Raw genomic sequence first — 23,449 nt, 5'->3', positions numbered from 1 at the left:
TATAAAAAAATGTGCATTCATGTAAATTGGGGAACAATATATACTTTATTGTACATGATCACTTGTATACTGATGGACTGATTGTACATGTCATTCTAAATAAATTGCAAAAAAAATATCTTGCGCAACTAATACATATTTGCAACGATGTTCAGAGCTCAATGTCCAGTTGACAGTAGCTGCAAAAGATAAATAAATAACATTTATCCTTATAATTTTTTTTTTTTTTGAAATAGCTGTTTGTACATGCCATACAGTACAAGAAAGTTTTTCAAAATTGTGTTCTTTTAACTGCACAAAACAAAGTACTTGAGATGGAGTTTTCTGCTTGTACTTCTTGAAATTCTAACCTTTAGTGGAAAAAGTTTATATATTCTACTTTTATAATGTAGAAAATGTCATCGGGCACATTTACAGTGCTTTTTACAGTACTGTGCAAATTGTAGATTTTATTTAGCAATAATGGAAAAAAATGACCAGGTGATTGAAAAACAATACAAACAAATACAGCATATAAATACCCTCCAATACTTTTTTTTATATATAGTTACGTTTCAGCTAGTCGGGATTCAGTGCTTAGGTTTAATGTGCGTAGAGATTCTTTGCTAATTAGAAAGTTCAGGTTGGGTACATCAGGTTGACATCATAAATCAAATCGGCTTTGGCCTTCTAGGAGCACAAAGTTCATAGGACTGGTTTCTTTTAACACATTCTCATTTTCCATTTGCTGGTGCAGGAGTTTGGACTTGACCAGAAAGAACATCAAACGGGTTTAAAAATAAGGCTGCGACATATACGGCATTGGCTTCCTTTGTGTATGCATGTCTTTAGCTTGTGAAGGAAGTTTTACTTCAGGGGTGATGCCTTCATTGGAATCATAACCCTGGACTCCATGTGCTGAATCAGGGGCACTTGATACAGGAAGAAAAGTTTCGTTACAAAAATGGAGATAAGCAGAATGATTCAATGTGAAATACTAAGCAATGCAGGATGATGAGACGCTTACCTGTGTAGTAAACCACTTCGTTCCAGCCCTCATGTTGCCACACTGCATTGCGAGTGTCCTCTCTGGCCTCCAGGTCCTTATATGCTGAAAGAAGTAAAAATACACACTGAACACAGAACTTGCATTAATAAAACTTTGTCGGTGCTTATTATAAAAAGTTTGTTTACCCCAGAGGTGATGGACCATGTAAAGACTTCCTATCTGAGAGAAAAATCCTCCAACCGCCTCACAGTTATGCTGCCGATAGCGAATAGCTCGAGCCCTGAGCGACCAACGCAAGAATGTCAAAAATCTGGAGTTATATCTTATGCAACATACATTATTAAGCAAAGAAAAAAAAAACTTGTTAGATCATTAAAATCTTATAATTGTTACACCGGACATATGAAGTCATTAGAATCCTATTTCCATTATAGCTTTCTAAGGAACGTAATGTTGGTCTGACTAAATTAGCATCCAAATTCTTTTTTCCCCACTTTAGTAATGAATGAAAACTGAAGATATTTATAATTAGTATTCCTTACCAGTAATTCCCCCATTCAATCATGGTTCCTGGCTGCAAAAGGAAGAGATCGTGGTATGTAACGTGCAGCAATGCCAAAATAAGTAGCAGCTTTTCATGAACGAAATGTCTGTTGTTAGCTAGAGTGCTGACACCTTGACAATTCACACAGGAATAAATAATAAACCTGACTCAGCCTTCATGTGTTAAACAGTACCTAAAGACTCTTGCCACATATACTTTAAGTATACACTATATTGGCAATAATTTGGAGAAACCTGGTCATAAGTATGGTATGTGCTCAGTGAGATGAGATCAGAGCTCTATAGCAGGACACTCAAGATCTTCCTCTCCAAAGCATGTAAAGCAGTTCTTCCTGGAGCTCGCTTTGTGCACATGGGCATTGCCATGCTGGAACAGGTTTGGGTTTTCGAGTTCAATTTTATTATATGTTTGAAAAAGAACCACATATAGCAGGAAAGGGTTGGTGTCCCAATACTTTTGTCCATGAATACAATGACAATTTTCTTTACTTGTCGGATCCCAGCAAGTTAGGAAGCTGGGATCACAGTGCCATGGTCAGCAATCATACTGTGCCCCTGTAGCAAAGAGGTTTTAAGAAACTTGCCGAACACCTTTTGAACTTTAACCCAAGTCAAGTTTATTTCTATAGCGCTTTTCACAACAGACATTGTCTCAAAGCAGCTTTACAGAATTTTAAGAGTTGAGGTGAACGATGTGTATTTATCCCTGATGAGCAGCCATGGTGACTGGGGCAAGGAAAAACTCCCTTAGCTGTTATGAGGAGGAAACCTTGAGAGGAATCAGACTCAAAAGGGAAACCCATCCTTATTTGGGTGACATCACCCACTGAACCAACATTGACCATAGAGCCTGCAAGCCCAAAAAAATCTAAAGCAAGTTACTGGTTATCAGGCAATGAACTGGGCTAAGTTGAAGAAATTGGGTGGCATGGATGATGGTACCATATCATGCTGTAAGTTTGATAAGGCAGATTTAGCAGATCGAATTAACTGGGGCCTCCCAAGAAAAGCAGTAGGACCTGTTTTATTATTGAAACATGACCATGTCAGCCATCTTGAAGCCACAAACAAGTTGTTGACTATTATAGCACACACGATGGCTAAAGCTGGCTGACAAACGTCATATCTGCTACATGTTGGAATGGAGGATGACATTCTCGCCATATCCTTATGCTGCTGCTCAATTTGAAGTTCTTTGATGGAGAATAGAAAAATTCCTGCCACCTTAAACTCCCTGTAGTGCACTCAATAGCAGTAAATATGGAGCATTCAGATGCCTAATAGGGTGTGGTCCATCACATAGCAGAAGTAGCACAAGGTAAACAGGCTGTGTAGATGTTTGAACATGGAAGCAGGGTGTGGTGTCCTAAAGGCATGTCCAATTAATGACCCCCAGCAGACAAGGCACATTTCAAAGGGCTGATTTGCATACATCGGGCATCTGCCAATGTGCAGAATGTTCATTTACACATCAAGGAGAGTCCCTACAACTAGCAGAACAACAATATTTCTGCAATAACAGAAATCCTCACCAGGAAGCTTTTAATCACACCTGGGTACAAAAACTTGGGTGCAAACTTTAGCTGAATGTTTTGAAGTAGTGAAGCAAATGTAAAATGCTTTGGTGAGTTTTGTAACTCACTCGTAATTGGTATGATCGAAGCTCATAGATATTGGGTCCCTCACGTGGAACTGGCTCGTTCCAGAAGCTGAACTCTAGCAATAGCTGATTGCGGCGAGAGAGCAGCATCTTCCCTCGTTCGTTTCTGTACTCCAAAAATTCCTGCTCACAAGATATGGACATTGAGTCACTTTTGAGTATATTAGGCAAATTGTGAAAATCAGACATTAAAGATGAATAAAGCTGAACAAGTAAAAGGTAATAGTCACCAATTCCTTGTGATATCAGAAAGATATTATACTGAATAATGTGACACTCTTGATTTCATACAAGCATTTAGCACTGTACTGAATAGTACGGAATAGTACTGAAGCTACACCAATACACTACGAAGTGTCATCTACCTTATTATTTTTCAGTTTGTTCATGACTTCGGTCAGGGCAGGGTAGCCTCCTCGGTACCTCCACAGGTGGACTGTGCACAAAGAAATACACGGTTCTGTTTACACACTCCAGAGTTACTCATGATTCTGTGTACTGAAATGTTCCATCATTTGTTTACGAGATCACATTACTGCGAAAGTCACTGCATGATTAAATTGCCCTAAGAAACCCTTACTTTAATGCACATGAACACACTATGTATGGGTGCACGAAATCAATACAGGATACTTTTTGCCATAAAATACTGACCCCCTGTCAAACACTTGTTATACTTTCAATTCGAATTTATTAACTACAATTACTATTGTTGAAAAGAAAACCATTTATGAATCATAATGGCTTGGAAGGAAACTTTTTAAACAATTGGCACTAGTAACAAGTAGAAATAAAAATAAATAAATAAATAATAATAATAATAATAATAATAGTTATAATACCAATGGCAAGCTAGTGAAGCATACACAGCTCAGGCATAACATTATGACTGGTGAAGTGAAGAACACCTGTTAGTAAGGTGGGATACATCAGGCAGCAAGTGAACGTCCTCAAAGTTGACGTGTTAGAAGCAGAAAAAAATAGGCAGGCGTATGGATTTGAGTGAGTTTAATAAGGGCTAATTTGTGATGTCTAGACGACTCTGTCGGAGCATCTCCAAAACTGCAGCTCTTGTGGTGTGTTGCTGGTCTGCAGTGCTCAGTATCTATCAAAAGTGCTCCAAGAAAGAATAGTGGTGAACCCGGCTACAGGGTTGGGGCGACCGAGGCTCATTGATGCACGTGGGGAGCGAAGGCTGACCTGTGTGGTCCGATCCAACAGACGAGCTCCTGTAGCTCAAATTAAAGTTAATGCTGTTGATGCTCGATGGGTCAGGACTGTTTTGGCAGCAAAAGGTGGACCAACACAATATTAGGCAGATGGCCATAATGTTATGCCTGATGTCTATAATGTGAATAATAATATTTTCAGAAACACACTGCACTGGCAGTACACTACTGAACATGATTGTAAATCTTCACAAAAACATTTAAAATGTATAAAAGGTTAAAAAAAAATCTAGGGTTAGACCCTAACCCTAACCCTTTTACTATACAGTCTATTTATTTCTGTGGCTTGGAAGAACAAGGTGCTGATCTGTAAGGTCCTACCGGCCTGGTCTTGCTCTCCATACCAGGTGTTCCATGTTCCCACCAGCTCACAGGGGTAGTATTTATCCGCATGGATCGAAGGCAACACATCCTCACTGTGGGCCACAATGTAGGCATGGAGACCATCAGTTATTTACTGTCTCAAAGCCTAAATATTGGACAGTGCACAACAGGGACAATCGGGTTGAGAGCAACAACACAATTACATTCAAAATTCCAAATCCACTATCGAGACCGGTTTGCAATTTGAGAAGCGATTTTAAATAGGTTTTGAAAAAGTCAAAAGTCATTTTCCTTGAAATGCATTTCAGGAATGGAGGGCAGCAGATTCCTGCTCCTGCCAATCACATCACAGGAATAGAACTAAGTACCTTCCGGATAGAGTTACATCACAGGCGGTATATCATATCAATCAACCTTGAGGCTTTCCAACAGGCAATTCTTGATTAATAAATTGAAAATAATTAATTGGTTAAGAAATAAAAAGGAGTCTGTGCTTACCAAAGTTTGTTATAAGCATCCAGACATTCAGGCTTCACGTTGTGAACTGAAAGAAAGAAAAACGTTCATTATTGAGGACACTGTTAAGCATTTCACTGTTTTCTTTGTCAAAGTAATTTACTGGCAATTTTACTGTATTCGGCCCTTTGGGATATTTGCCCGTTACTCTAATTAGCCCTGATCTTAAAGTCATTTCTTGTAATTAGTGATTCTGCTCAATTACTGTACATATGTATATTGTATCATAAATGTAAGGTGTTACAATCAAAAAGTTTTATGTTAGTTATGCTCATTATTATATGGTGGAAAAAATGTACAGAATGTTCCCACCTGGGAAAGGAAAACCTTTAAACTAATAAGTAAGTATATCAATGGACCTGAAGCGATGGTGACCTTCGATTTGACCCAACAACCCAAATATGAGAAGAGGAAAATAAATGAAAATGCTATTGCGACAAATCATTATCTCTGATTCAACTTTTTATTTTTTTTTAAGTGAGCACATTATCTGTCAGCAGATTATCAGTGAACAAGTGTAAACTGAGAAGTGAACGGATTCTCACCTACAGAATAACCTGAGGTGGTCAGTAAGTGGCTTTTTTTTTGCAGCCCAGATTTAAAATAAAAAGAAATATTTTGGAACTAGAAGCTGGTGAACCCTGGGACCCAATGAACACAAGCTGCGTCAACGGTTTTGTGAACAATTGTGTTAAAGTGAACGAGGACGCCATTCATGAATAACTTGTGGATTTTTTCACTTTAACGGACAAGATTTCCAATACTGGGCACCGGAAAACCAGCATCCAGCATTAAGAGTACAGTAAGGTGTGCTGAGTAATCACATGGTGTCATAGGCCCTTGGAGGGCATTGCAACCAGAGTTACATCCGATCGGTATGTTGCTACGCCTAAAAAACAATTTTGTGCGGAGATTGCAAAACTTTGCATATCTGCATATCAAAAACACCAGGACAGAGCCACTACGAAAACTGCTCGACAATCGACGGCAGCTATTTGATTATTTGTCGATTTTACACAACGTGACATTTCATGGCGTCCGAGATCCCCGGATCTCATTGTCTGTAAAAAAGTTTCTGTGGGGACACTTTAAACGTATAACCCACACGTCCTGCAACAATTTGCTAAACCAAAAAGGAGGATCAAAGAGAAAATCACTAGCATTCTTGACATGTTATTTTGAGCAATACAGAATTATAACCACCCCGTATTTTATAATCAGAGAACCAGAGCAACTCTGTAATAATTAGTTTTAACGGAGATTTTTAGCTCACGGTCCTCATTCAATCAGATTTTTGCCCAAAACCATCATGTACCTTCCCAAGCCAAAAAAAAATAAATCACCCAACATACTACAAATCCCATGAATGTAGCACACTTACAATAATGGTTGGATGTATTACTTACATTGAATTTTATAAAGGTTGCTTTCTTCTTTCTTAGCCAGGAGGTGCGAGTGGGCGTCTTTTCTTGGGTCCACTTTGCGTACGAACAGAGATTTAAACCAGCTCTCCTCTCGGTTTCTGTTACTGGATGCAGACAATCCTCTAGGAGAAGAACGTAACAATTGTGTGTTTGCAATGTACTGTATTGTAAGGAATCCCCGCAAAAAAAATAAAAATAAAAAATCCAACCTACTTAACCAGCTACAGAAATCAAAAATGTAAAGTGTGTGTGTGTTTAAAGAAAATAGCACAACATTACCACTGTTTAAATACCTTCAACAGTCATTGATCAAAATAATGAAAAACGATAGATGGAAAATAATGTTTCACTTCGACCAACCAACTAACCAATCAGCTTCATTTGCAACAGTGAACTAATGCTTCTGTTTCAGCCAGGCCTGAAAAAAACATTTCGATAGATTGCAAGTTCCTTGAGTTCAATTTCTGGTTTCCACTACAAATACCATTGACATACCAGTCACTGTCAAACATTAAACCAGAATGGTTTCCACTACTAAATCATCATCCAACCAAAAGAAACCGAAGAAGCGATGTGGTAGCTCCGTGGATAAGATGTTTGACTTCTGATGGGAAGGCCATGGGTTCAAATTCCACCACCACCACCACAATACCACTGCTGGGCCCTTGAGCAAGGCCCTTAACTCTGCTCAGCTGTATAACCGAGTCGTTCTGGATAAGGGCAAATGCAAACTTCCTAAAATCGGGATGCTAAATGATGTCCGGTCTCCAAAAGGTCAAAAAAGGTCTATATGATCTACGAAGATGTTTTGCTGGGTTTTTTTTAATGGAACCCACAAGACAAAACCTGCCACCAACAGAAGGCAACAAAGTACCAGTAGAGACCAATAGGGACCATTACAGTTCCATTAATACCATTACAAATTTTTAGGAGGATTTTTCTTATTGCAGCCACACTGCAATCAAATGCCTTTAATCATAGTCACTATTTCTACATAGTGTTTGTACTGTAACAGAATATTGAAGATTGTGTGATTGTGTGTGTGTGTGTGTGTGTGTGTGTGTGTCCTTCAGCAATCAGGATTCTGCTACACCCTTGAACTAATCAAGCAGCTTACACTGAATATAATGCATTCTAAAAATGAAATGCATTCACACCTGTTTCGCAATGAACCGGATGATAAATAAATCTGCTTTACTTGTCTGAAACATGCACGAGACACGGGCCGTTGCCCAATCCACTCCTGTACCATTCTCTGATAAGGAAGCGTCGTGATAACAAACAGACAGCTCTATCAAACAGTATTGCAGATTAGAAAAGGTTCAGACCTGATAAGAGTGACCTTCCCTTTCATCCTGGCCGTGTATTTTGCCGAACCAAGGCCGCTAAAACAACGTTGAAGGACTCCAGACGCCATCTTCCCTGCCAATCACAGAACCCGTCTCTGTATATCGGAAAGGAAAGGGTTAAAAGTGTAATGCGCACTTGGTCCACCCGGGGGCAGTAGAAATCCTAGTGGGGTGACTTTTCAAAAATATATGCAGTAGGGATGTGCATATCGCGGAAGTCATAAGAGGCAATGCATTATAATATATTTAATATGATAATGCATGCATTAATATTATAATGCATTTCAAATAAATATTAAAATGCATGACCTCTTGGGACTTCAGTCGCATTTCCATAACTGAGACCGATTCACAGCCTACAATACGATACATTGAAGATACATATGAACCGATGCGATACGATTCACCCCTGTTCTGTTACGATTCAGTGCGATCAATCCGATTCAACACAATGTGATTCAGTGCATAACGATGCAATGGAAAAAAGATGATGCTTTGCAATTCAATATGGTACAGATAGTTCGCTTTCATTTCTTTGGTTCAGACAGACAGCAAATCATAAATTTATTTTGGTGCCTTCTGACTTCTAACATGGCCCGTTCACAAACAGGCCTTTGCAGTGAAAAATAAATAAGGAAAAAAAAAATCAATAAAACCAGCTGTTTGATTTCTATTCTTTCTCCAGGTAGATATATTTAATGTGACTCTTAGGATACACCTCGGTCATAGTAGTGTTGTGACACGTCACATTCACGCAGTGGTGCTGAAAACACGCTTGAGAAACAATTCAGCTAGGAGAAATCCATCTACATATAAAATATCGGTCACAAATTATTAGTCACTTTCGGAATAATAAAAATATAACGCACCTACAAATAATGAAATATAAATAAATGTTTTTTTTTTTTTTTTTACAGATGTAAATCTGTTACAAATGATGCCAAATTGCTGATGCACACTTTTATTCCAATAATTTACCATCGGTAATATGATCGTGTAATCTGTGGGGGGAAAACAATTTTAGATACCCTCGAAAAATATGTAATGGATGTAATGGTTATAACCAGTGGCATGCCTTCAGGGCCAGCAAAGCTGTCTCTGCTGACCTACACACTATAAGAATAAAATAACATATGTAAACACGATTAATAGCATAATTGTCAACTCGTGATTAATCACAACTTAATCGCACATTATTATCTGTTCTAAATATACCTTAAATGAATACTTTTCAAGTTTTTTTTGGGGGGGGAGTGGTGGCTCCAGCGGTTAAGGCGCTGGGTTGCCGATCGGAAGGTCTGGGGTTCAAGCCCCGGTATCGCCAAGCTGCCACTCTTGGGCCCTTGAGCAAGGCCCTTAACCCTCTATGCTCCAGGGGTCCCTTACGAGGGAAATATCAAGGTCCGTGACGTGGGGCCGCCTTCCCGTGGGCTCACCACCTGCAGGAGGGACCGTAAGGGACGGTGCTGTGAGGATTGGGCAGCAGTCGAAGGTGGGGGTCTGCTTAGACTGCTGCCCCCGCAACCCGAATTACGGATAAGCGAGAGAAAATGAATGAATGAATGAATGAATGTTTCAAAGATGGTAAACATGTTTTTCAAAGAATTTGTTCAGGTCTATTAAACACATGGAGAAAAAATAACATAGAAAAACCACAGGTACCACAGAAAAAATAACATAGAAAAACCACAGGTTCCCATTACTTCCCTTTCTTCGCACAGAGCCATTTGCTCAAGCAGTCATTCTCAGATGACACGGCATCTCATGAACATTTTTTTGTAAATGTTTTAAAGTAATTATTGTGTTTTAAATGACGTAAATCGTCATGACACCAAACGAAACTTTTGCCATGTTTCCACACGGACGGTTTTTATAGCCGGATGTGTGCTTCATGGTGGATTTTGGTGCTTGACTTGAGACTTGGCACATTAGAAAAACAATTGTTTCGTGAATAAAAAATAATTTTTGGCGAGTTTAAAATATTTCTGAGTAAAGAAAGGACTTGAATAAATGTGTGTTGCGTTGAAGGTTTTAATTTCCCCATTTTTATATCTATATATATTTGTAGTCAAAATGGTTAAACAAAAATGCACGTGTTAATCGCGTGTTAATCACGTGTTAATAAAATTAGTGCAGTTGGGTTCCCTAGTGGTGTAGTGGTTAGGATGCGGCGCTCTCACCGCTGCGGCCCGGGTTCAATCCCCGGTCAGGGAACCAACCCCAGCCATTAGGGTTGCACAAGCCTTAGTGCCGGTCCCAAGCCCAGATAAATGGGGAGGGTTGTGTCAGGAAGGGCATCCAGTGTAAAAACGTGCCAAATCAAACATGCGGATGGTCTGCTGTGGCGACCCCTAATGGGAGAAGCCGAAAGAAAGTAATACAATTAGTGCAATTAAAATGAAATTGCGTTACATATTTTTCCCCAATAGTCGATTCTCCTCATTTCATAGCTTCTCTTTTAGTTGCTCTGCTTAGAGTTTCTGTCCATTCATATTTCAGCCATCATGTGTTGCCAGGATCAAAGAAAACTCCCTTGAAGCTTTCAGAATCAACAGAGCCTGTAGCTCCAAATACAGGACAATGGGACCATCTAGAATGCATGCAATAACTTGACATTTTTATGTCTTTTGATTGGATTGGGGAGCGCCCTAGTCAGAGCTCGCAAATTACAGCAGCCTGTAGCAGACTGCACAAGATCAAATATATTAGTTTAGAATTAATAGCTGTTTTTTCCTTATTCCACAATTGCTGACAGAAAAGAAGAAATGTATTAAGGCCATTTTTAAGAAAAGCTGGACATTATGAGGAAAGGTCAAAAGAGGTCAAAACAGTTGTTAAGCCTTTTAAATAATTGATACGTTTGATTTTTTTTTCCCTGTAGAATTTGCTCAAAACACGCACAATGTTTTTGTGCAAAAAAAAAAACCATACTCCTCTGAGTTTTCCTGGTCAGAGAACTCAAATATGCACAGAAAAACTTGGGGTGGACTTTAATTTTGGGGTGGAGGTTAATATTGATGCTTCAGCTGGAGGTGGTGTATGATGCACATCTGTGGCTGTAGTAAAAGGAGACTTGTTGAATTGTGTTAATTTGGTTTCTCACCGAGACCACCAGTCGGGATCATTAAGCAGTTAGATTTAAAATAGGTTTCTACTGCGATTTCTTTGATTTGATGATCATGATTAATGACATACACATACATACTATGTAAAGGAAAACCTTTATTTAGGATATAAACATGGAATGAAAAGGGAATCATATTATATAAAAAATTTTATCTCTCTCGCTCTCTCGCTCGCTCTCTCTCTATCTATCTATCTATCTATCTATCTATCTATCTATCTATCTATCTATCTATCTATCTATCTATCTATCTATCTATCTATCTATCTATCTATCTATCTATCTATCTATCTATCTATCTATCTATCTATCTATAAGCCTTTGACATATACAACACTTTAAACTGGGGATAAAGCTAAGTACTAAAAATTAAACCCATCAGTATGTTTAAAGTAAAAGACAGACTGCAGAATATGTTTTGGCAAAAACACAATATCAGTACAATCAATCTGTATAAAAACCCAGTGTCATATCAGGTGTGAAATATTCGAGAAAGCATGCTGCTGAATGACTGAAAGACATCAGAGTTGACTTCATATAGAGCTGATAAGATCAATGTTTTGGACTGAACTCTTAATGATCTCCAAAGCATCACAGAAAATAAATTGAAACTAAAAGCTAATACCAGTTTCTTGCTCATCATTGATGTGGTTAATTTCAATGGAAGGTTTTGTCACAACATCTCAGCTAAATACCCTACATGTGTTTAAATACCCTACATGTGCTTAAAGCTTAAACACCAGCATCATTGCTTACCTTCTTTGGTGCAATCAAAGAGACAAAGTTCTCAGTAGATGTGCCCAAAGCTATATTAGCTGTTGTTTTACTTCAATCTGAAACAGACTGATTGCCCATCCAGAACCATGACTAAACCAGTATGTAGGATTGAATGCTATGGGATGGTGGTTGGGCTCTCATATTTATGGCCTGTCCACATTTAGTGGATGTCACAAAGGATTTAGTGCTTAAAGATAAAAACATGCAAAGGTACAATGTTAATATACACATCTAGAAAACACTAAGCAAAGTCTGATATTCTATATGAAGCACCAGAAGCGGGTTGCTAACATTTTGCAGAAAAGAAAGAAGTGATCAATTCAAGGGTACCTATTTTTCTTGAGAAAAAAAAATAGATAGCAAACAAGGCAGAAATTGGTGTGATGTGTGCTGATGTGCTGGCAGAGCTATTTTTTATTTTGTATTTTGTGTTTTGTGTATTTGTATTGCACTGTCTTGTATTGTCCTGTACTGTCTTGTGTTGTCTTTGCACTGTTTGCACCAGGTTGCACACATGCACTTTATGTGGCGAGGACATTTACTAGTCCTTGTGTTTTTTTCCTTGTGTAGCCCTGTGTTTTCTGTTTTCTGTGATTGTTGTATGTAGCACCAGGGTTCAGGAGGAACGTTGTTTCATTTCACTGTGTAATGCGTCAGCTATATATGGTTGAAATGACAATAAAAGCTTCTTGACTTGACTTGATTAACTGTGTGCGCTGGTTTCATGTTAAGGAGCTCTCATTTGACTTCACTATGAGGTGTACTCTGAGGAAGTGGTAACATGAAAATAAGTGACACATAGACCCACAGACATTAAACCTTCCTGAAACTGCATGTCTTCTGTTAATAGAAGATAAAAGGAGAGAGTCAGTGTTGATGTATGACTATAATATTAACATATGACTATGACTATAACTATATATACAATTATAAGGGGAAATAAAGATTAGTCACTATGCATTGATGATCTAATCATTTAACTGTTATTTATGACTAGTAAACAGTGCATTGCAAAATTATGACTTGAGAAATGATGACTAATAGATTTACAGTTTTATGCCAAAATGTAGCATATGATTATGGATGGTATATGTTCGTACTCTCTAGGAGATGAAAAACATGCCAAGGGTCTGTCAGTGCTGGCTTTTGTGATTTGCACTGAAAGGTACAAAACATGATCATTTTTCATGTTGTTTAAAGATTCCGAAATGCTGTTTCAGTATTAATTAAAGTTACAGCGACATTGTTAAATAAACTGGTATAGACGTCTATCAAGGTTATTTTGTAATATGTAAGAGACTAAACCCAGTTTCAATTCACTTCAGCACTTCAGGTGTTTCTGTTTGCACTGCTTTGCCACAATGATTGACCAACAATGGTACAGCTGGAATCAAACCTTGATGTACAACACTCTCACAAAAGCTCCATTAAACTAAGTCAACAACGTTGAGTCAACAAAACGTATCACCCCTCCATCTACACCTCTGCAAAGGTCCCAGATGACAACAAAAAAAAAGGGAAAAGATAAAAGAAGAAGCAGCAGTGATCACTGGAAAATATTGCATCATTGTATGATTGCATCTGATCTCTGGTTAGAACAATTCCAATTAAATATAGTGTTCACTTCACACTTAATGATGATGTGCTGAAAATGGGTGGTGCTATAATTTCTGTAAAAAGGAACCCTGAAAAGCTGACTTCACACTTTCAAAGCGAACATGCCAAACAGCACAATGGTAAGAATCCATCAAATATACATGTATATACATGCAAACCAATATTTGTTAATGAGTACCATTACTGGTAAAGGGTATTATACTGTATATATATATTTATAGACTTATATAGAAATAAAACTGATTTCTTACTTTACCACAGAAAGAGAGTTCATTCTTAATTTATATGTAAATCTACCCTCAACATTGGTTGGTTATAAATATAGTGTCAATTCTTATTTCTTTTTAAATCTCCTTCAAGGGGTATTTTACTATTGCACTGGCTTATTTATGGTTCTTATCTGTAGCACAACTACGTTAGATCCTTTCTGATAGTAACGGACTCTTGAAGTTTTTAAATGTTCTAGATGTAACCATTGGGAAATGATCTTTTATTTGTAAATTATTTCGCAATGTTCTCAGTGTTTAAACGGCCTCTATGTGTTTTTGTGTAAGACTTCTCAGCAGTTCCCTGTTACAGCTGGCCTGCTGTTTACACAGAATTTTGCATTGTCATAATGCATGATTGATTTTAATCAGTATATTTCATAATCCATGATTTGCTTGTTTGCAATAACTCAAGACACCAGATTTAACCAGCAAAATACACTTAGAATGGCATGAACTTAGAGCCTTTTATGTGACGTAATTATATGTACAATATTCTTTATGCAGGACTCCAACTGTTCCAGTTCCCTCACTCCTATATTAGAAAATTATTACCTCTCGCCAATGTATGGTCTGGAGTTTACCTTTGGCTTCATTGGAAATCTATTTGTTGTCCTAAGCTATATCTTTTGCCACCCTACCTGGAGGTCCACAAATGTGTACTTGTTCAACCTGTCTCTGTCTGACCTCATCTTCCTGTGCACTTTACCCGAGCTGTCCTACAACTACGCTCACAACAAGAAGGAATTCAATTCTGCATTATGCGTGATCAATCGCTACATCCTTCATGTGAACTTGTACGCTAGCATCCTTTTCATGATGTGGGTAAGTGTGGACCGGTACTTGTTGCTGTGTCACCCACATCGAGGACACATCCTGTTGAGTCTGAAGGCAGCATTATGCATCACCGCCCTGAACTGGATCTGGGTAAATGTTCAAATTGCTCCCCTCATCGTTTTTATCATCAAGGATTTGGAGCAAAATAACTGGAAAGTGTGCCATGATTTTGCGAGCCTGGGAGTGCCCGAAAATAATTTGATCTACACCATAATGCTAACCATATCTGGATTTGTTCTGCCCCTGTTGGCTTTGTTTCTATCATCACAAAGAATGGTCACTGTCCTCAGGAAAAGACAGGAGGTGCTTGGGACATCCTTCAAAAGACCAGTAAAAATTGTGAGGGCTGCCACTCTAATGTTTCTGCTGTTCTACACACCAATCCATGTGATGAGGATTGTGCGGATTACGTCACGTCTTCCTGAACTAAACGTTTCACAGTGTGTCAAAGACTACATCAATGTGGGGTACATAGTGACACGGCCAATTGCATTCGCTCACAGTGCCATCAACCCTGTGTTTTACTTCCTCATGACAGACAGCTTTAAGGAAGCACTGCAGGACAAGTGGAGACAATTTAAAAGAATGCTAATGACCAGACATTAAGCAAGTCCGACATATCAAGCATCCCACTATTTCCCCCTTACCAAATAAATAACAAAAAAAAAAAAGATCACATTATTTTTCTGTTTCGTATAAACATTCACTAAAGATCTTCACTTGTAACTGTGTATATATGCATTGTTTCTTGTAACCCAAATACACAATCATGACATATTTGCTGTGTGAAGACTTTCTGGCTACTGTAGTACAATGCCTGTATGACCAAAAATAATTTTTTTGGCTAAACTGGTGGCATTAATTTATAGGTTACAATTCAGGCCATGGGTCATAAATGTATATACTCATTCATTTTCTCCCGCTTATCCGTAATTCGGGTCGCGGGGGCAGCAGTCTAAGCAGGCCCCCGCCTTCGACTGCTGCCCAATCCTCACAGCACCGTCCCTTACAGTCCCTCCTGCAGGTGGTGAGCCCACGGGAAGGCGGCCCCACGTCACGGACCTTGATATTTCCCTCGTAAGGGACCCCCGGAGCATAGAGGGTTAAGGGCCTTGCTCAAGGGCCCAAGAGTGGCAGCTTGGCGATACCGGGGCTTGAACCCCAGACCTTCCGATCGGCAACCAAAGCCTTAACCGCTGGAGCCACCACTCCCCAAAAATGTATATACTGTTTATGATATTTGTAGAATATTTCTTTCCTGTGATTATTGTCATTTTTTCAATATATTTTGTAACTTATCTAAAAAATAATTAAACCATAAAAAAAAGCAAACCAATTTCTTTTCCAGATAATATTCTTTCAGCAGTAAATTGTTTTATTCCACTTAAACGCTTGTTATTCTTGTATAATCAGAAGCAATGAATTGAGCCTTTTGAATTTAAAACAGTTAAATATAATATAGTTACTGTCTTTTAAAAAAAAAATTACATTTAATGTAATTATTATTAAGCAGAGAAATGCTAAAACTCTGAAATATAACTCTTGAAATAAAACAAGTCTTGTTATCAACGGATTGCCGCAAATCAAAGTAGTAGGCATTAATAATAAATATCAAATAGTACAAATGAAAAAGAAATAAATTAAATAAATTAAGCAAAAGCATAAACATATTACAATCGGTCACTATACTATACTACAATTCTAACAATACTATACTTTAATTCACCGTGTTAAAAAGAGGAACAAAAGTCTGGAACTTGATCTTTTTTGACCCTACTTGCAGCCACATTACACATATTTCATCTTTTGGTTTTGACCTTGCTTAGTTGTGGACATGCTAGTTCCATGATCTCTAAATCACATCTTCTTTGCTTCCACCGCTTTCTGCAAAATTCTCTCAATCTGCCTTTTATGGTTATGTAAGTGAGGAACCAGTTTATATCACAGTTTAATGTGAGTTTCTGCTATCTGAATGCATCTTTCGGAGGTTACTAAGCAAGAATGACTTTTTACCCCCATTTTACTGTACAGCGTAGACAAAAATGTTCATTATTCCACATAGTGGGTTACTGTAAATAAATGATTGAAAAAATTACTGCAAGTCCTTCGTGATTTAGTCATGTGAATGTTTTATTCCAACTAAATTATTACATTAAGTTAATAAATAAAAACAATTATTATACACATTCAAGGAAATATATAAAAGTATTGATAACAGGTTTTGTATGAATGAAATGTTTAGAGATTAAATGTGTTTCAAGTGCTTTTTATATATTCTGAAAGGTGGAAGGAAGGAAGCAGACGGAAGACAACTTGTAGAAATATTAATTTAAAGTTTAAAGTAACTGTGCAATTTTATTGTAGTTTGTTATTGTAAGTAAAACTGCTAAATATTTAATACCATTTAGAACTTTCCTTTCTTTCTTTCTTTCTTTCTTTCTTTCTTTCTTTCTTTCTTTCTTTCTTTCTTTCTTTCTTTCTTTCTTTCTTTCTTTCTTTCTTTCTTTCTTTCTTTCTTTCTTTCTTTCTTTCTTTCTTTCTTATTTGCAGGCATCACACACCGTAAACACGAGCTAACGTCTGCCCTCGTGTGTTTCCTGTAAGTCACTGCAGCCTTTGCGGCTTTTTTTGTTTTGTTTAATGCCTACATCTGTTTACTATTGAAAAATATTAGGACAATTTGTGCAAAATTTTTACTTGTAATGTTCATTTATCCATCCAAATATTTGGATTACATGATAGTAATAAAGGGATTACATGATAGTAATAAAGCAGAGTGTGTGTGTTTTTCAGTTACACAGATCAGATATTTTCAAATAATAATATTTAAACCTTTTATAATAGTGATGATATTATTGCAAAAATGTGTTACTACTGCTATTTGAAATTTTATAATTTGAGATCATATTACTGCATTTAAAGTATTGTCATTCCTTGTGTTTTGTGTAGTAGAAAGATTCATAAATACTGGGCAGTTCTATATATTCTATAAGACTTTTCAAATATGGCTGTGACTCACACTGTGGCTTGACCCTCAGTGCTTCCGAGTGTAGACTTCCTCTTATCTTTTAAAAAAAGATACATAGCTCTCTCTAATGCCCAACATTGTGACATTTATTCCTTTAATGGACGTCTCTGCTATGTTAGAGAAAAAAACTGCTGTAGCCAATTTCCTCTGGAGGACAGCGAGAAAGTACAGAAAGTAAAATCTGTGCATTCCACACATGGTTGAATACAAACAGAAAAGCTATGCTATGTTAGCCTCAGGGTAGGTTAGGTTGCAGTGCCAGTTTCTCAGAACTATTGTAACTTGGTGTACTTGCTGTTGCAAGAATTGTCTGTTGTGTCTTCTGTAGGAGTCAGAGGTGTGAATGGAGAGGCATCTTAAATGTATTATGTTTTGTATATATATTTTTCATTAATACTAATAGCATAACTTTCCAACCTATTTTTTTCATGAAATATTATTATGCTTTGTTCATGAAAAATTTATCGAATTGTGTGTGGGTTGGTTCCAAAGCTGTATAGCTTCCCAGACTATTAAGGCTCAACCTCAAAATTATAGTTTTTAAAGCTTATGAAATGTAACGTTAATAAATCGGGAGCAATGGAAGAAGACTGGACTGGTGTTAGGAAGCGCATCCAGTGTAAGACATGTGCCAAATCAAATATACGGATCACAAACCAGAATTTCCTACTGGATCGGTCGTGGCCCAGGCTACCAACAACCCCCACAGGTATTGTTAGCCAACAGGGTACCGTCAGAAATTAGGCTACTGTTTGCCTGGAAGTTTAAGGGGTGATAATAAATGTCATCAGTGCCAATGCTCCACGAGTGGGATTGATGGAGGAGAAAGAAAAATTTTGGAGTGAGTTAGATGAAGTGGTGAAGAGTGTACCTAGAAAAGAATGATTGATGATTGGGGCAGACTTCAAGGGGCATGTTGGTAAAGGGAACAGAGGTGATGAGGAGGTGCGCCTCCTTCTTCTTAAAAGGAGCATAGGGTGACCTATAAGAGTGGAGGAAGGTTATTAAGAATTAAGAATGTTGATGGAGAAGTAAAGAGAAGGTCAGAAGGAGTTGCATTGAGTGTTTGTGGATTTGGAGAAAGTGTATGACAGGGTGCAGAGAGAGGAGTTGTGGTATTGTATGAGGAAATCTGGTTTGTCGCAGAAGTATGTGAGGGTGGTGCAGGACATCTATGAGGACAGTGTGACAGCAGTGAAGTGTGCAGTAGGAAGGACAGACTGGTTCAAGGCGAGGTTGGAATGCATCAAGGATCTGCTCTGAGCCCTTTACTGTTTGCAGTATTGATGGACAGGTTGACGGACGAGGCCAGACAGGAGTCTCCATGGACTATGATGTTTGCAGATGATATTGTTATTTGTGGTGAGAGTAGGGAGCAGGTTGAGAGGAGCCTGGAGAGGTGGAGGTATGTGCTGGAGAGAAGGGGAATAAAAGTCAGTAGGAGTCAAACATAGTACATGTGTGTAAATGAGAGGGAGGGCAGTGGAGTGGTGCGGTGCGGTTGCAGGAAGAAGAGGTGGTGAAGGTGGGGGAGTTCAGGTACCTGGGATCAACAGTGCAAAGTAATGGAGAGTGTGTTAGAGAAGTAAAGAGTGTAGCCAGGGTGGAGTGGGTGGAGAAGGGTGACAGGAGTGATTTGTAATAGAAGAGTATCTGTAAGAGTGAAAGGGAAAGTTATATAGTTAATAGGACAGTGGTGAGACCTGCTATGTGGTATGGTTTCGAGACAGTGGCATTAACTAAAAGACAGGATCTGGATCTGAAGGTAGCAGAGCCAAAGATGCTGAAATGCATTGGGAGTGACGAGGATGGACAGGATTAGAAATGAGTTTATTAGAGGGACAGCGCATGTAGGATGTTCTAAAGACAAGGTGAGGGAGGCGCCCTTTAGATGGTTTGGAAATGTGCAGAGGAGGGACATGGGGTATATTAATAAAAGAATGCTGAAAGGAGGAAAAGATGAAGGCCAAGGAGGATGTTTATGGATGTGGTGAGGGAAGACATGCAGGCAGTTGGTTTGAAAGAGGCAGATGTAGAGGACAGGAAGGTATGGAGACGGATGATCTGCTGTGGGGACCTCTAACGGGAGCAACCGAAAGAAGAAAAAGAAAGAAGGAGATTTGATATTATTACTAATACAATGAAACTATATAGTATTACAGGTAAAAGAAAGTAAAAATTATTAGCAGTAAAAAAATATTATAATTGTAGCCCTAGAGGTATTTTATGCAACAAAAGACTTTCCACATGAGGATCACAGGTACCCTCTAGGAATTAGAAAACGGCTCTGAAGTCTGGTGCCCTAAAGGCATCTAAAAGGCGATGCAGGCTTTGTGATTCCAAAACCCGATTTTTTATATATTCAAGCAACTAAACAATGCAAATATATTTACATTTAAATTTTACATAAAAGGTTTTTTTAACAATGGTTTTAGCATTGTTTTACTTGTATAGTAAAACATTTTTAAAAACTCTAGCTTAACAGAAGTTTAAACAATAAAACTTGCATAATAATACTATAATGGTTATTTGAGACTTTTAATTTTTAGTTTACTTCAAGTGTTTCTTTTTTGTATTGTATAACCACCCTGGTGGACCACCACAGCTGGAATCACACCTGGAATCAAAGCTTATAGTACAAGACACTTGAAAAGCTCCAAACTGAGTCAACAATGTTGAGTTTTTCAAAACCTAGAACCTCTACATTTGCAATCTCTACAAAGGTCACCTAAGCAATGATAAGCAATTAAACAGGAGTGAAAGAAAGACGTAGAGGCAGAGAAAGATAGACGAAAATCAACTAAGCGATCATTGCATCAGATTGCATCAGTGTTTCATCGCATCAGATCTCTAGTTAGAAAAATACCAAATAAATACGGTGTACACTTAACACTTAATGATGATGTGCAACAAATGGGTGGCGCAATGATTTTTGGAATAAGAGTCTTGAAAAGCTGACTTCACACCCCCAAAGCTATCAGACCAAAAGGCGCAATGGTAAGAATGATCTACATTTACATGCTTTGAGAACGTAGTGTGGTTACTCTAGTAAGGTTACTGATAAGGATATTATCAGTATTATGGTATTACTGAAACAACTAGGATATCTATCTATCTATCTATCTATCTATCTATCTATCTATCTATCTATCTATCTATCTATCTATCTATCTATCTATCTATCTATCTATCTATCTATCTATCTATCTATCTATCTATCTATCTATCTATCTATCTATCTATCTATCTAGAATAAGTAGCTTTCTCCTTACAGTTTAATTCTTAAAAATTGTGTGAACTGTGCATAAATGTTATCTAATGTTACCTAATACATTGGTTTGTGTTAATATAAATGTACTTTTAACATCTACTCTTTTCACATGTTTCCTGAAGGGTTCAATAATAGTTTCTTGGATAATTAAGAGTTCTCAATTTCCAGAAAGCTTACAAACCCTACAAAAAAACTTGTTTTTTTTCAAAACAATGTTTTTTCTATAATTTGACTGAGTATCTTTAGGCATTGACAGAGAGGGACAACTCTAAATCTATTAGGGTTTATCAATTTTCCTTGTCTGATTATCTGTATCAAAATACTTGAAATGAAAGGTTAACCAAATCTATTTTAGTCAAGCGATTATAATCTTATTTTATAAGACTTATAATTATAATTTTATTTAAACCATAAATTTGACAATAAAATACTAATTAAAACTCTAAAGAGATATTTAATATCTAAACAAAAACTAGAAAACTAGAATATCACATTTACATGAGTAGTTATACCATGTACAGTCTGTAGCATGAACCGAGGAGGATGTATTAATTGTTTAGTAGTAACAACCCTGGTCTTTTAAACCTTTTCTTTATACATAAACATCAGGTAATAGCCAATAGGCTTCATGCTCTAAATAAATCCCATTATTGTGATGGGAAATCCCTAGTGTGAAATTAGTTCTTGCAGAGATATAATCTCTGTCAACATCCTCTTACCACAGAGAATTTGGACTTTATTTTCATGGCGGGGTCGCTCTTTCGAAAACAAGGTCGTATTTTCGCAAGCATAGGTGCAGGTGTTAACATTGCACAAATATAAACAGAGGCTTTGTTTCAGTGATCACTATACTGAAAACTGTCTAATCGAATCAGCTTCTATTTTCTTAACGCTCTACAATAACGTTTTTGCGCTGACATTATAATATTCATTGTTATTTAGTAGTCGAAAAATAAGTTGCTTTATATTTTTACATAATAATGAAGTATGTTGTATTTACAGCAATTTAAATGCAATGAGTGCAATGCTTTTTTATGACCACAAAAATAGAAGAAGAGTCCAGGGGCAAATATATTGGATTACACCCAGCCAAAATTACACTAGTGTTAACCTATGAATTGCACTTGCATTAGCATGAAAATAGAACTATTTATTTGCAATAATTATATGTACAATAATGTTTTTGTCTGCAGGACAACTGTTCCAGTGTCCTTACTCCAATATTTGAGAAGTATTACCTCTCACCAATGTATGGTCTTGAATTTGTGATTGGGTTCTTAGGAAACCTAGTGGTGGTCCTAGGATATATCTTTTGCCTTCCTGCTTGGAAATCCACAAATGTGTACCTATTCAACCTATCTATGTCTGATCTCATCTTCTTTTGCACTTTACCTGAACTGTCCTACAACTACGCTTTCAACTTGAAGAAATTTAATTCTTCACTATGTGTGATAAATCGCTACATCCTCAATGTAAACATGTACTCAAGCATTCTTTTCATGATGTGGGTAAGTGTGGACCGGTACTTGTTGCTGTGTCACCCACAGCGAGAACACGTCCTGTTGACTATTAAAGCTGCATTATGCATCACCATTGTGAACTGGATTTGGGTGACCATTCAAATCGCTCCGCTAATGGTCTTAATCATCCAGGATTTGGAGCAAAATGGCTGGACAGTGTGTCGTGATTTTGGAAGCCTCGGAGTGCCCAAAGTAAATCTGATCTTCACCAGTGTGCTGACTATAACTGGATTTGTGGTGCCCCTTGTGGCTTTGTTTATATCGTCACAACGGATGGTCTCTGTACTAATGAAAAGAGAGGAGATGCGGAAAACAAAGTTTCAAAGGCCAGTAAGGATTGTGAGGATTGCAACATTAATGTTTCTGGTACTCTACACACCCATCCATATAATGAGGATTATGCGTCTCGCATCAAGGCTTCCTGAACTAAAATTGTCACTGTGCATCGTAGATACTATCAATGCGATTTACATCGTGTCACGACCTATTGCATATTTTCACAGTGTAATCAACCCAGTGTTTTACTTCCTCATGACAGACAGCTTTAAAGAAGCACTGCAGGACAAATGGAGGCACTTGAAAAGGATACTAATGACTGCACATTAAGCATGACCTATTAGGCAAAGGCTGCACTGATGACAAGTGACTGGCTTTTAGACCTGTCTGTACATTTATATACACCACAAATGAGTGACAAATCCATCATAAAGTGTCTCAGGAAATTGCCTATTCAATATACATATACATATACATATACATATACATATACATATACATATACATATACATATACATATACATAGTTAGTGTTTTGATGATGGTGGAAACAAGGACCCTGAAGAGACCAATTTCATCAGCACTGAAATTTTAATAATAGCCTGAGGCTTATCAGTTAAAAGACTGTTGCTTTCATATAATATTGCTGGATTATTGATTGCATTGATATTCTTACCTT

The 23,449-nt window shown here is 37.6% G+C and overlaps 2 protein-coding genes and 1 pseudogene across 4 annotated transcripts; 2 read left to right on the top strand and 1 right to left on the bottom strand.

Annotated features, from left to right (window-relative positions):
• Positions 1-26: 26 nt before the first annotated feature.
• nipsnap2 (nipsnap homolog 2) lies at positions 27-8,178 on the bottom strand. 2 transcript variants are annotated; one of them, XR_014530879.1, is made up of 11 exons: positions 8,034-8,178; positions 6,688-6,827; positions 5,264-5,309; positions 4,763-4,857; positions 3,578-3,648; positions 3,195-3,335; positions 1,531-1,562; positions 1,174-1,268; positions 1,007-1,090; positions 661-911; positions 27-605 (listed from the first exon to the last, which is right to left on the bottom strand). XR_014530879.1 is itself a non-coding variant. In XM_083526075.1 (10 exons), the coding sequence occupies exons 1-10, from the start codon at positions 8,120-8,122 to the stop codon at positions 847-849; spliced, it is 858 nt and encodes a 285-aa protein (XP_083382201.1). In that variant the 5' UTR covers positions 8,123-8,178; the 3' UTR covers positions 27-846. The 2 variants fall into 2 exon arrangements, 1 of the variants encoding a protein (XP_083382201.1); XM_083526075.1 differs by having other exon boundaries at positions 27-911.
• Positions 8,179-13,680: 5,502 nt separating this feature from the next.
• On the top strand, positions 13,681-15,281 carry LOC310717083 (succinate receptor 1 pseudogene; annotated as a pseudogene). Its single transcript, XR_014538254.1, has 2 exons — positions 13,681-13,691; positions 14,346-15,281. The product of XR_014538254.1 is annotated as a succinate receptor 1 pseudogene (transcript).
• Positions 15,282-22,221: 6,940 nt separating this feature from the next.
• On the top strand, positions 22,222-23,100 carry LOC310717082 (succinate receptor 1-like; the record flags this gene model as incomplete). The annotated part of the gene is made up of 1 exon (XM_083524761.1): positions 22,222-23,100. The coding sequence occupies one exon, from the start codon at positions 22,222-22,224 to the stop codon at positions 23,098-23,100; it is 879 nt and encodes a 292-aa protein (XP_083380887.1).
• Between the last annotated feature and the right edge of the window lie 349 nt (positions 23,101-23,449).

This window comes from Silurus aristotelis (genome assembly GCF_946808225.1).
Source record: "Silurus aristotelis genome assembly, chromosome: 22".
Classification (NCBI taxonomy): Eukaryota; Metazoa; Chordata; class Actinopteri; order Siluriformes; family Siluridae; genus Silurus; species Silurus aristotelis.
The sequence above is the reverse complement of the archived record's forward strand: the minus strand, read 5'-3'. Positions and strand labels throughout refer to the sequence as shown.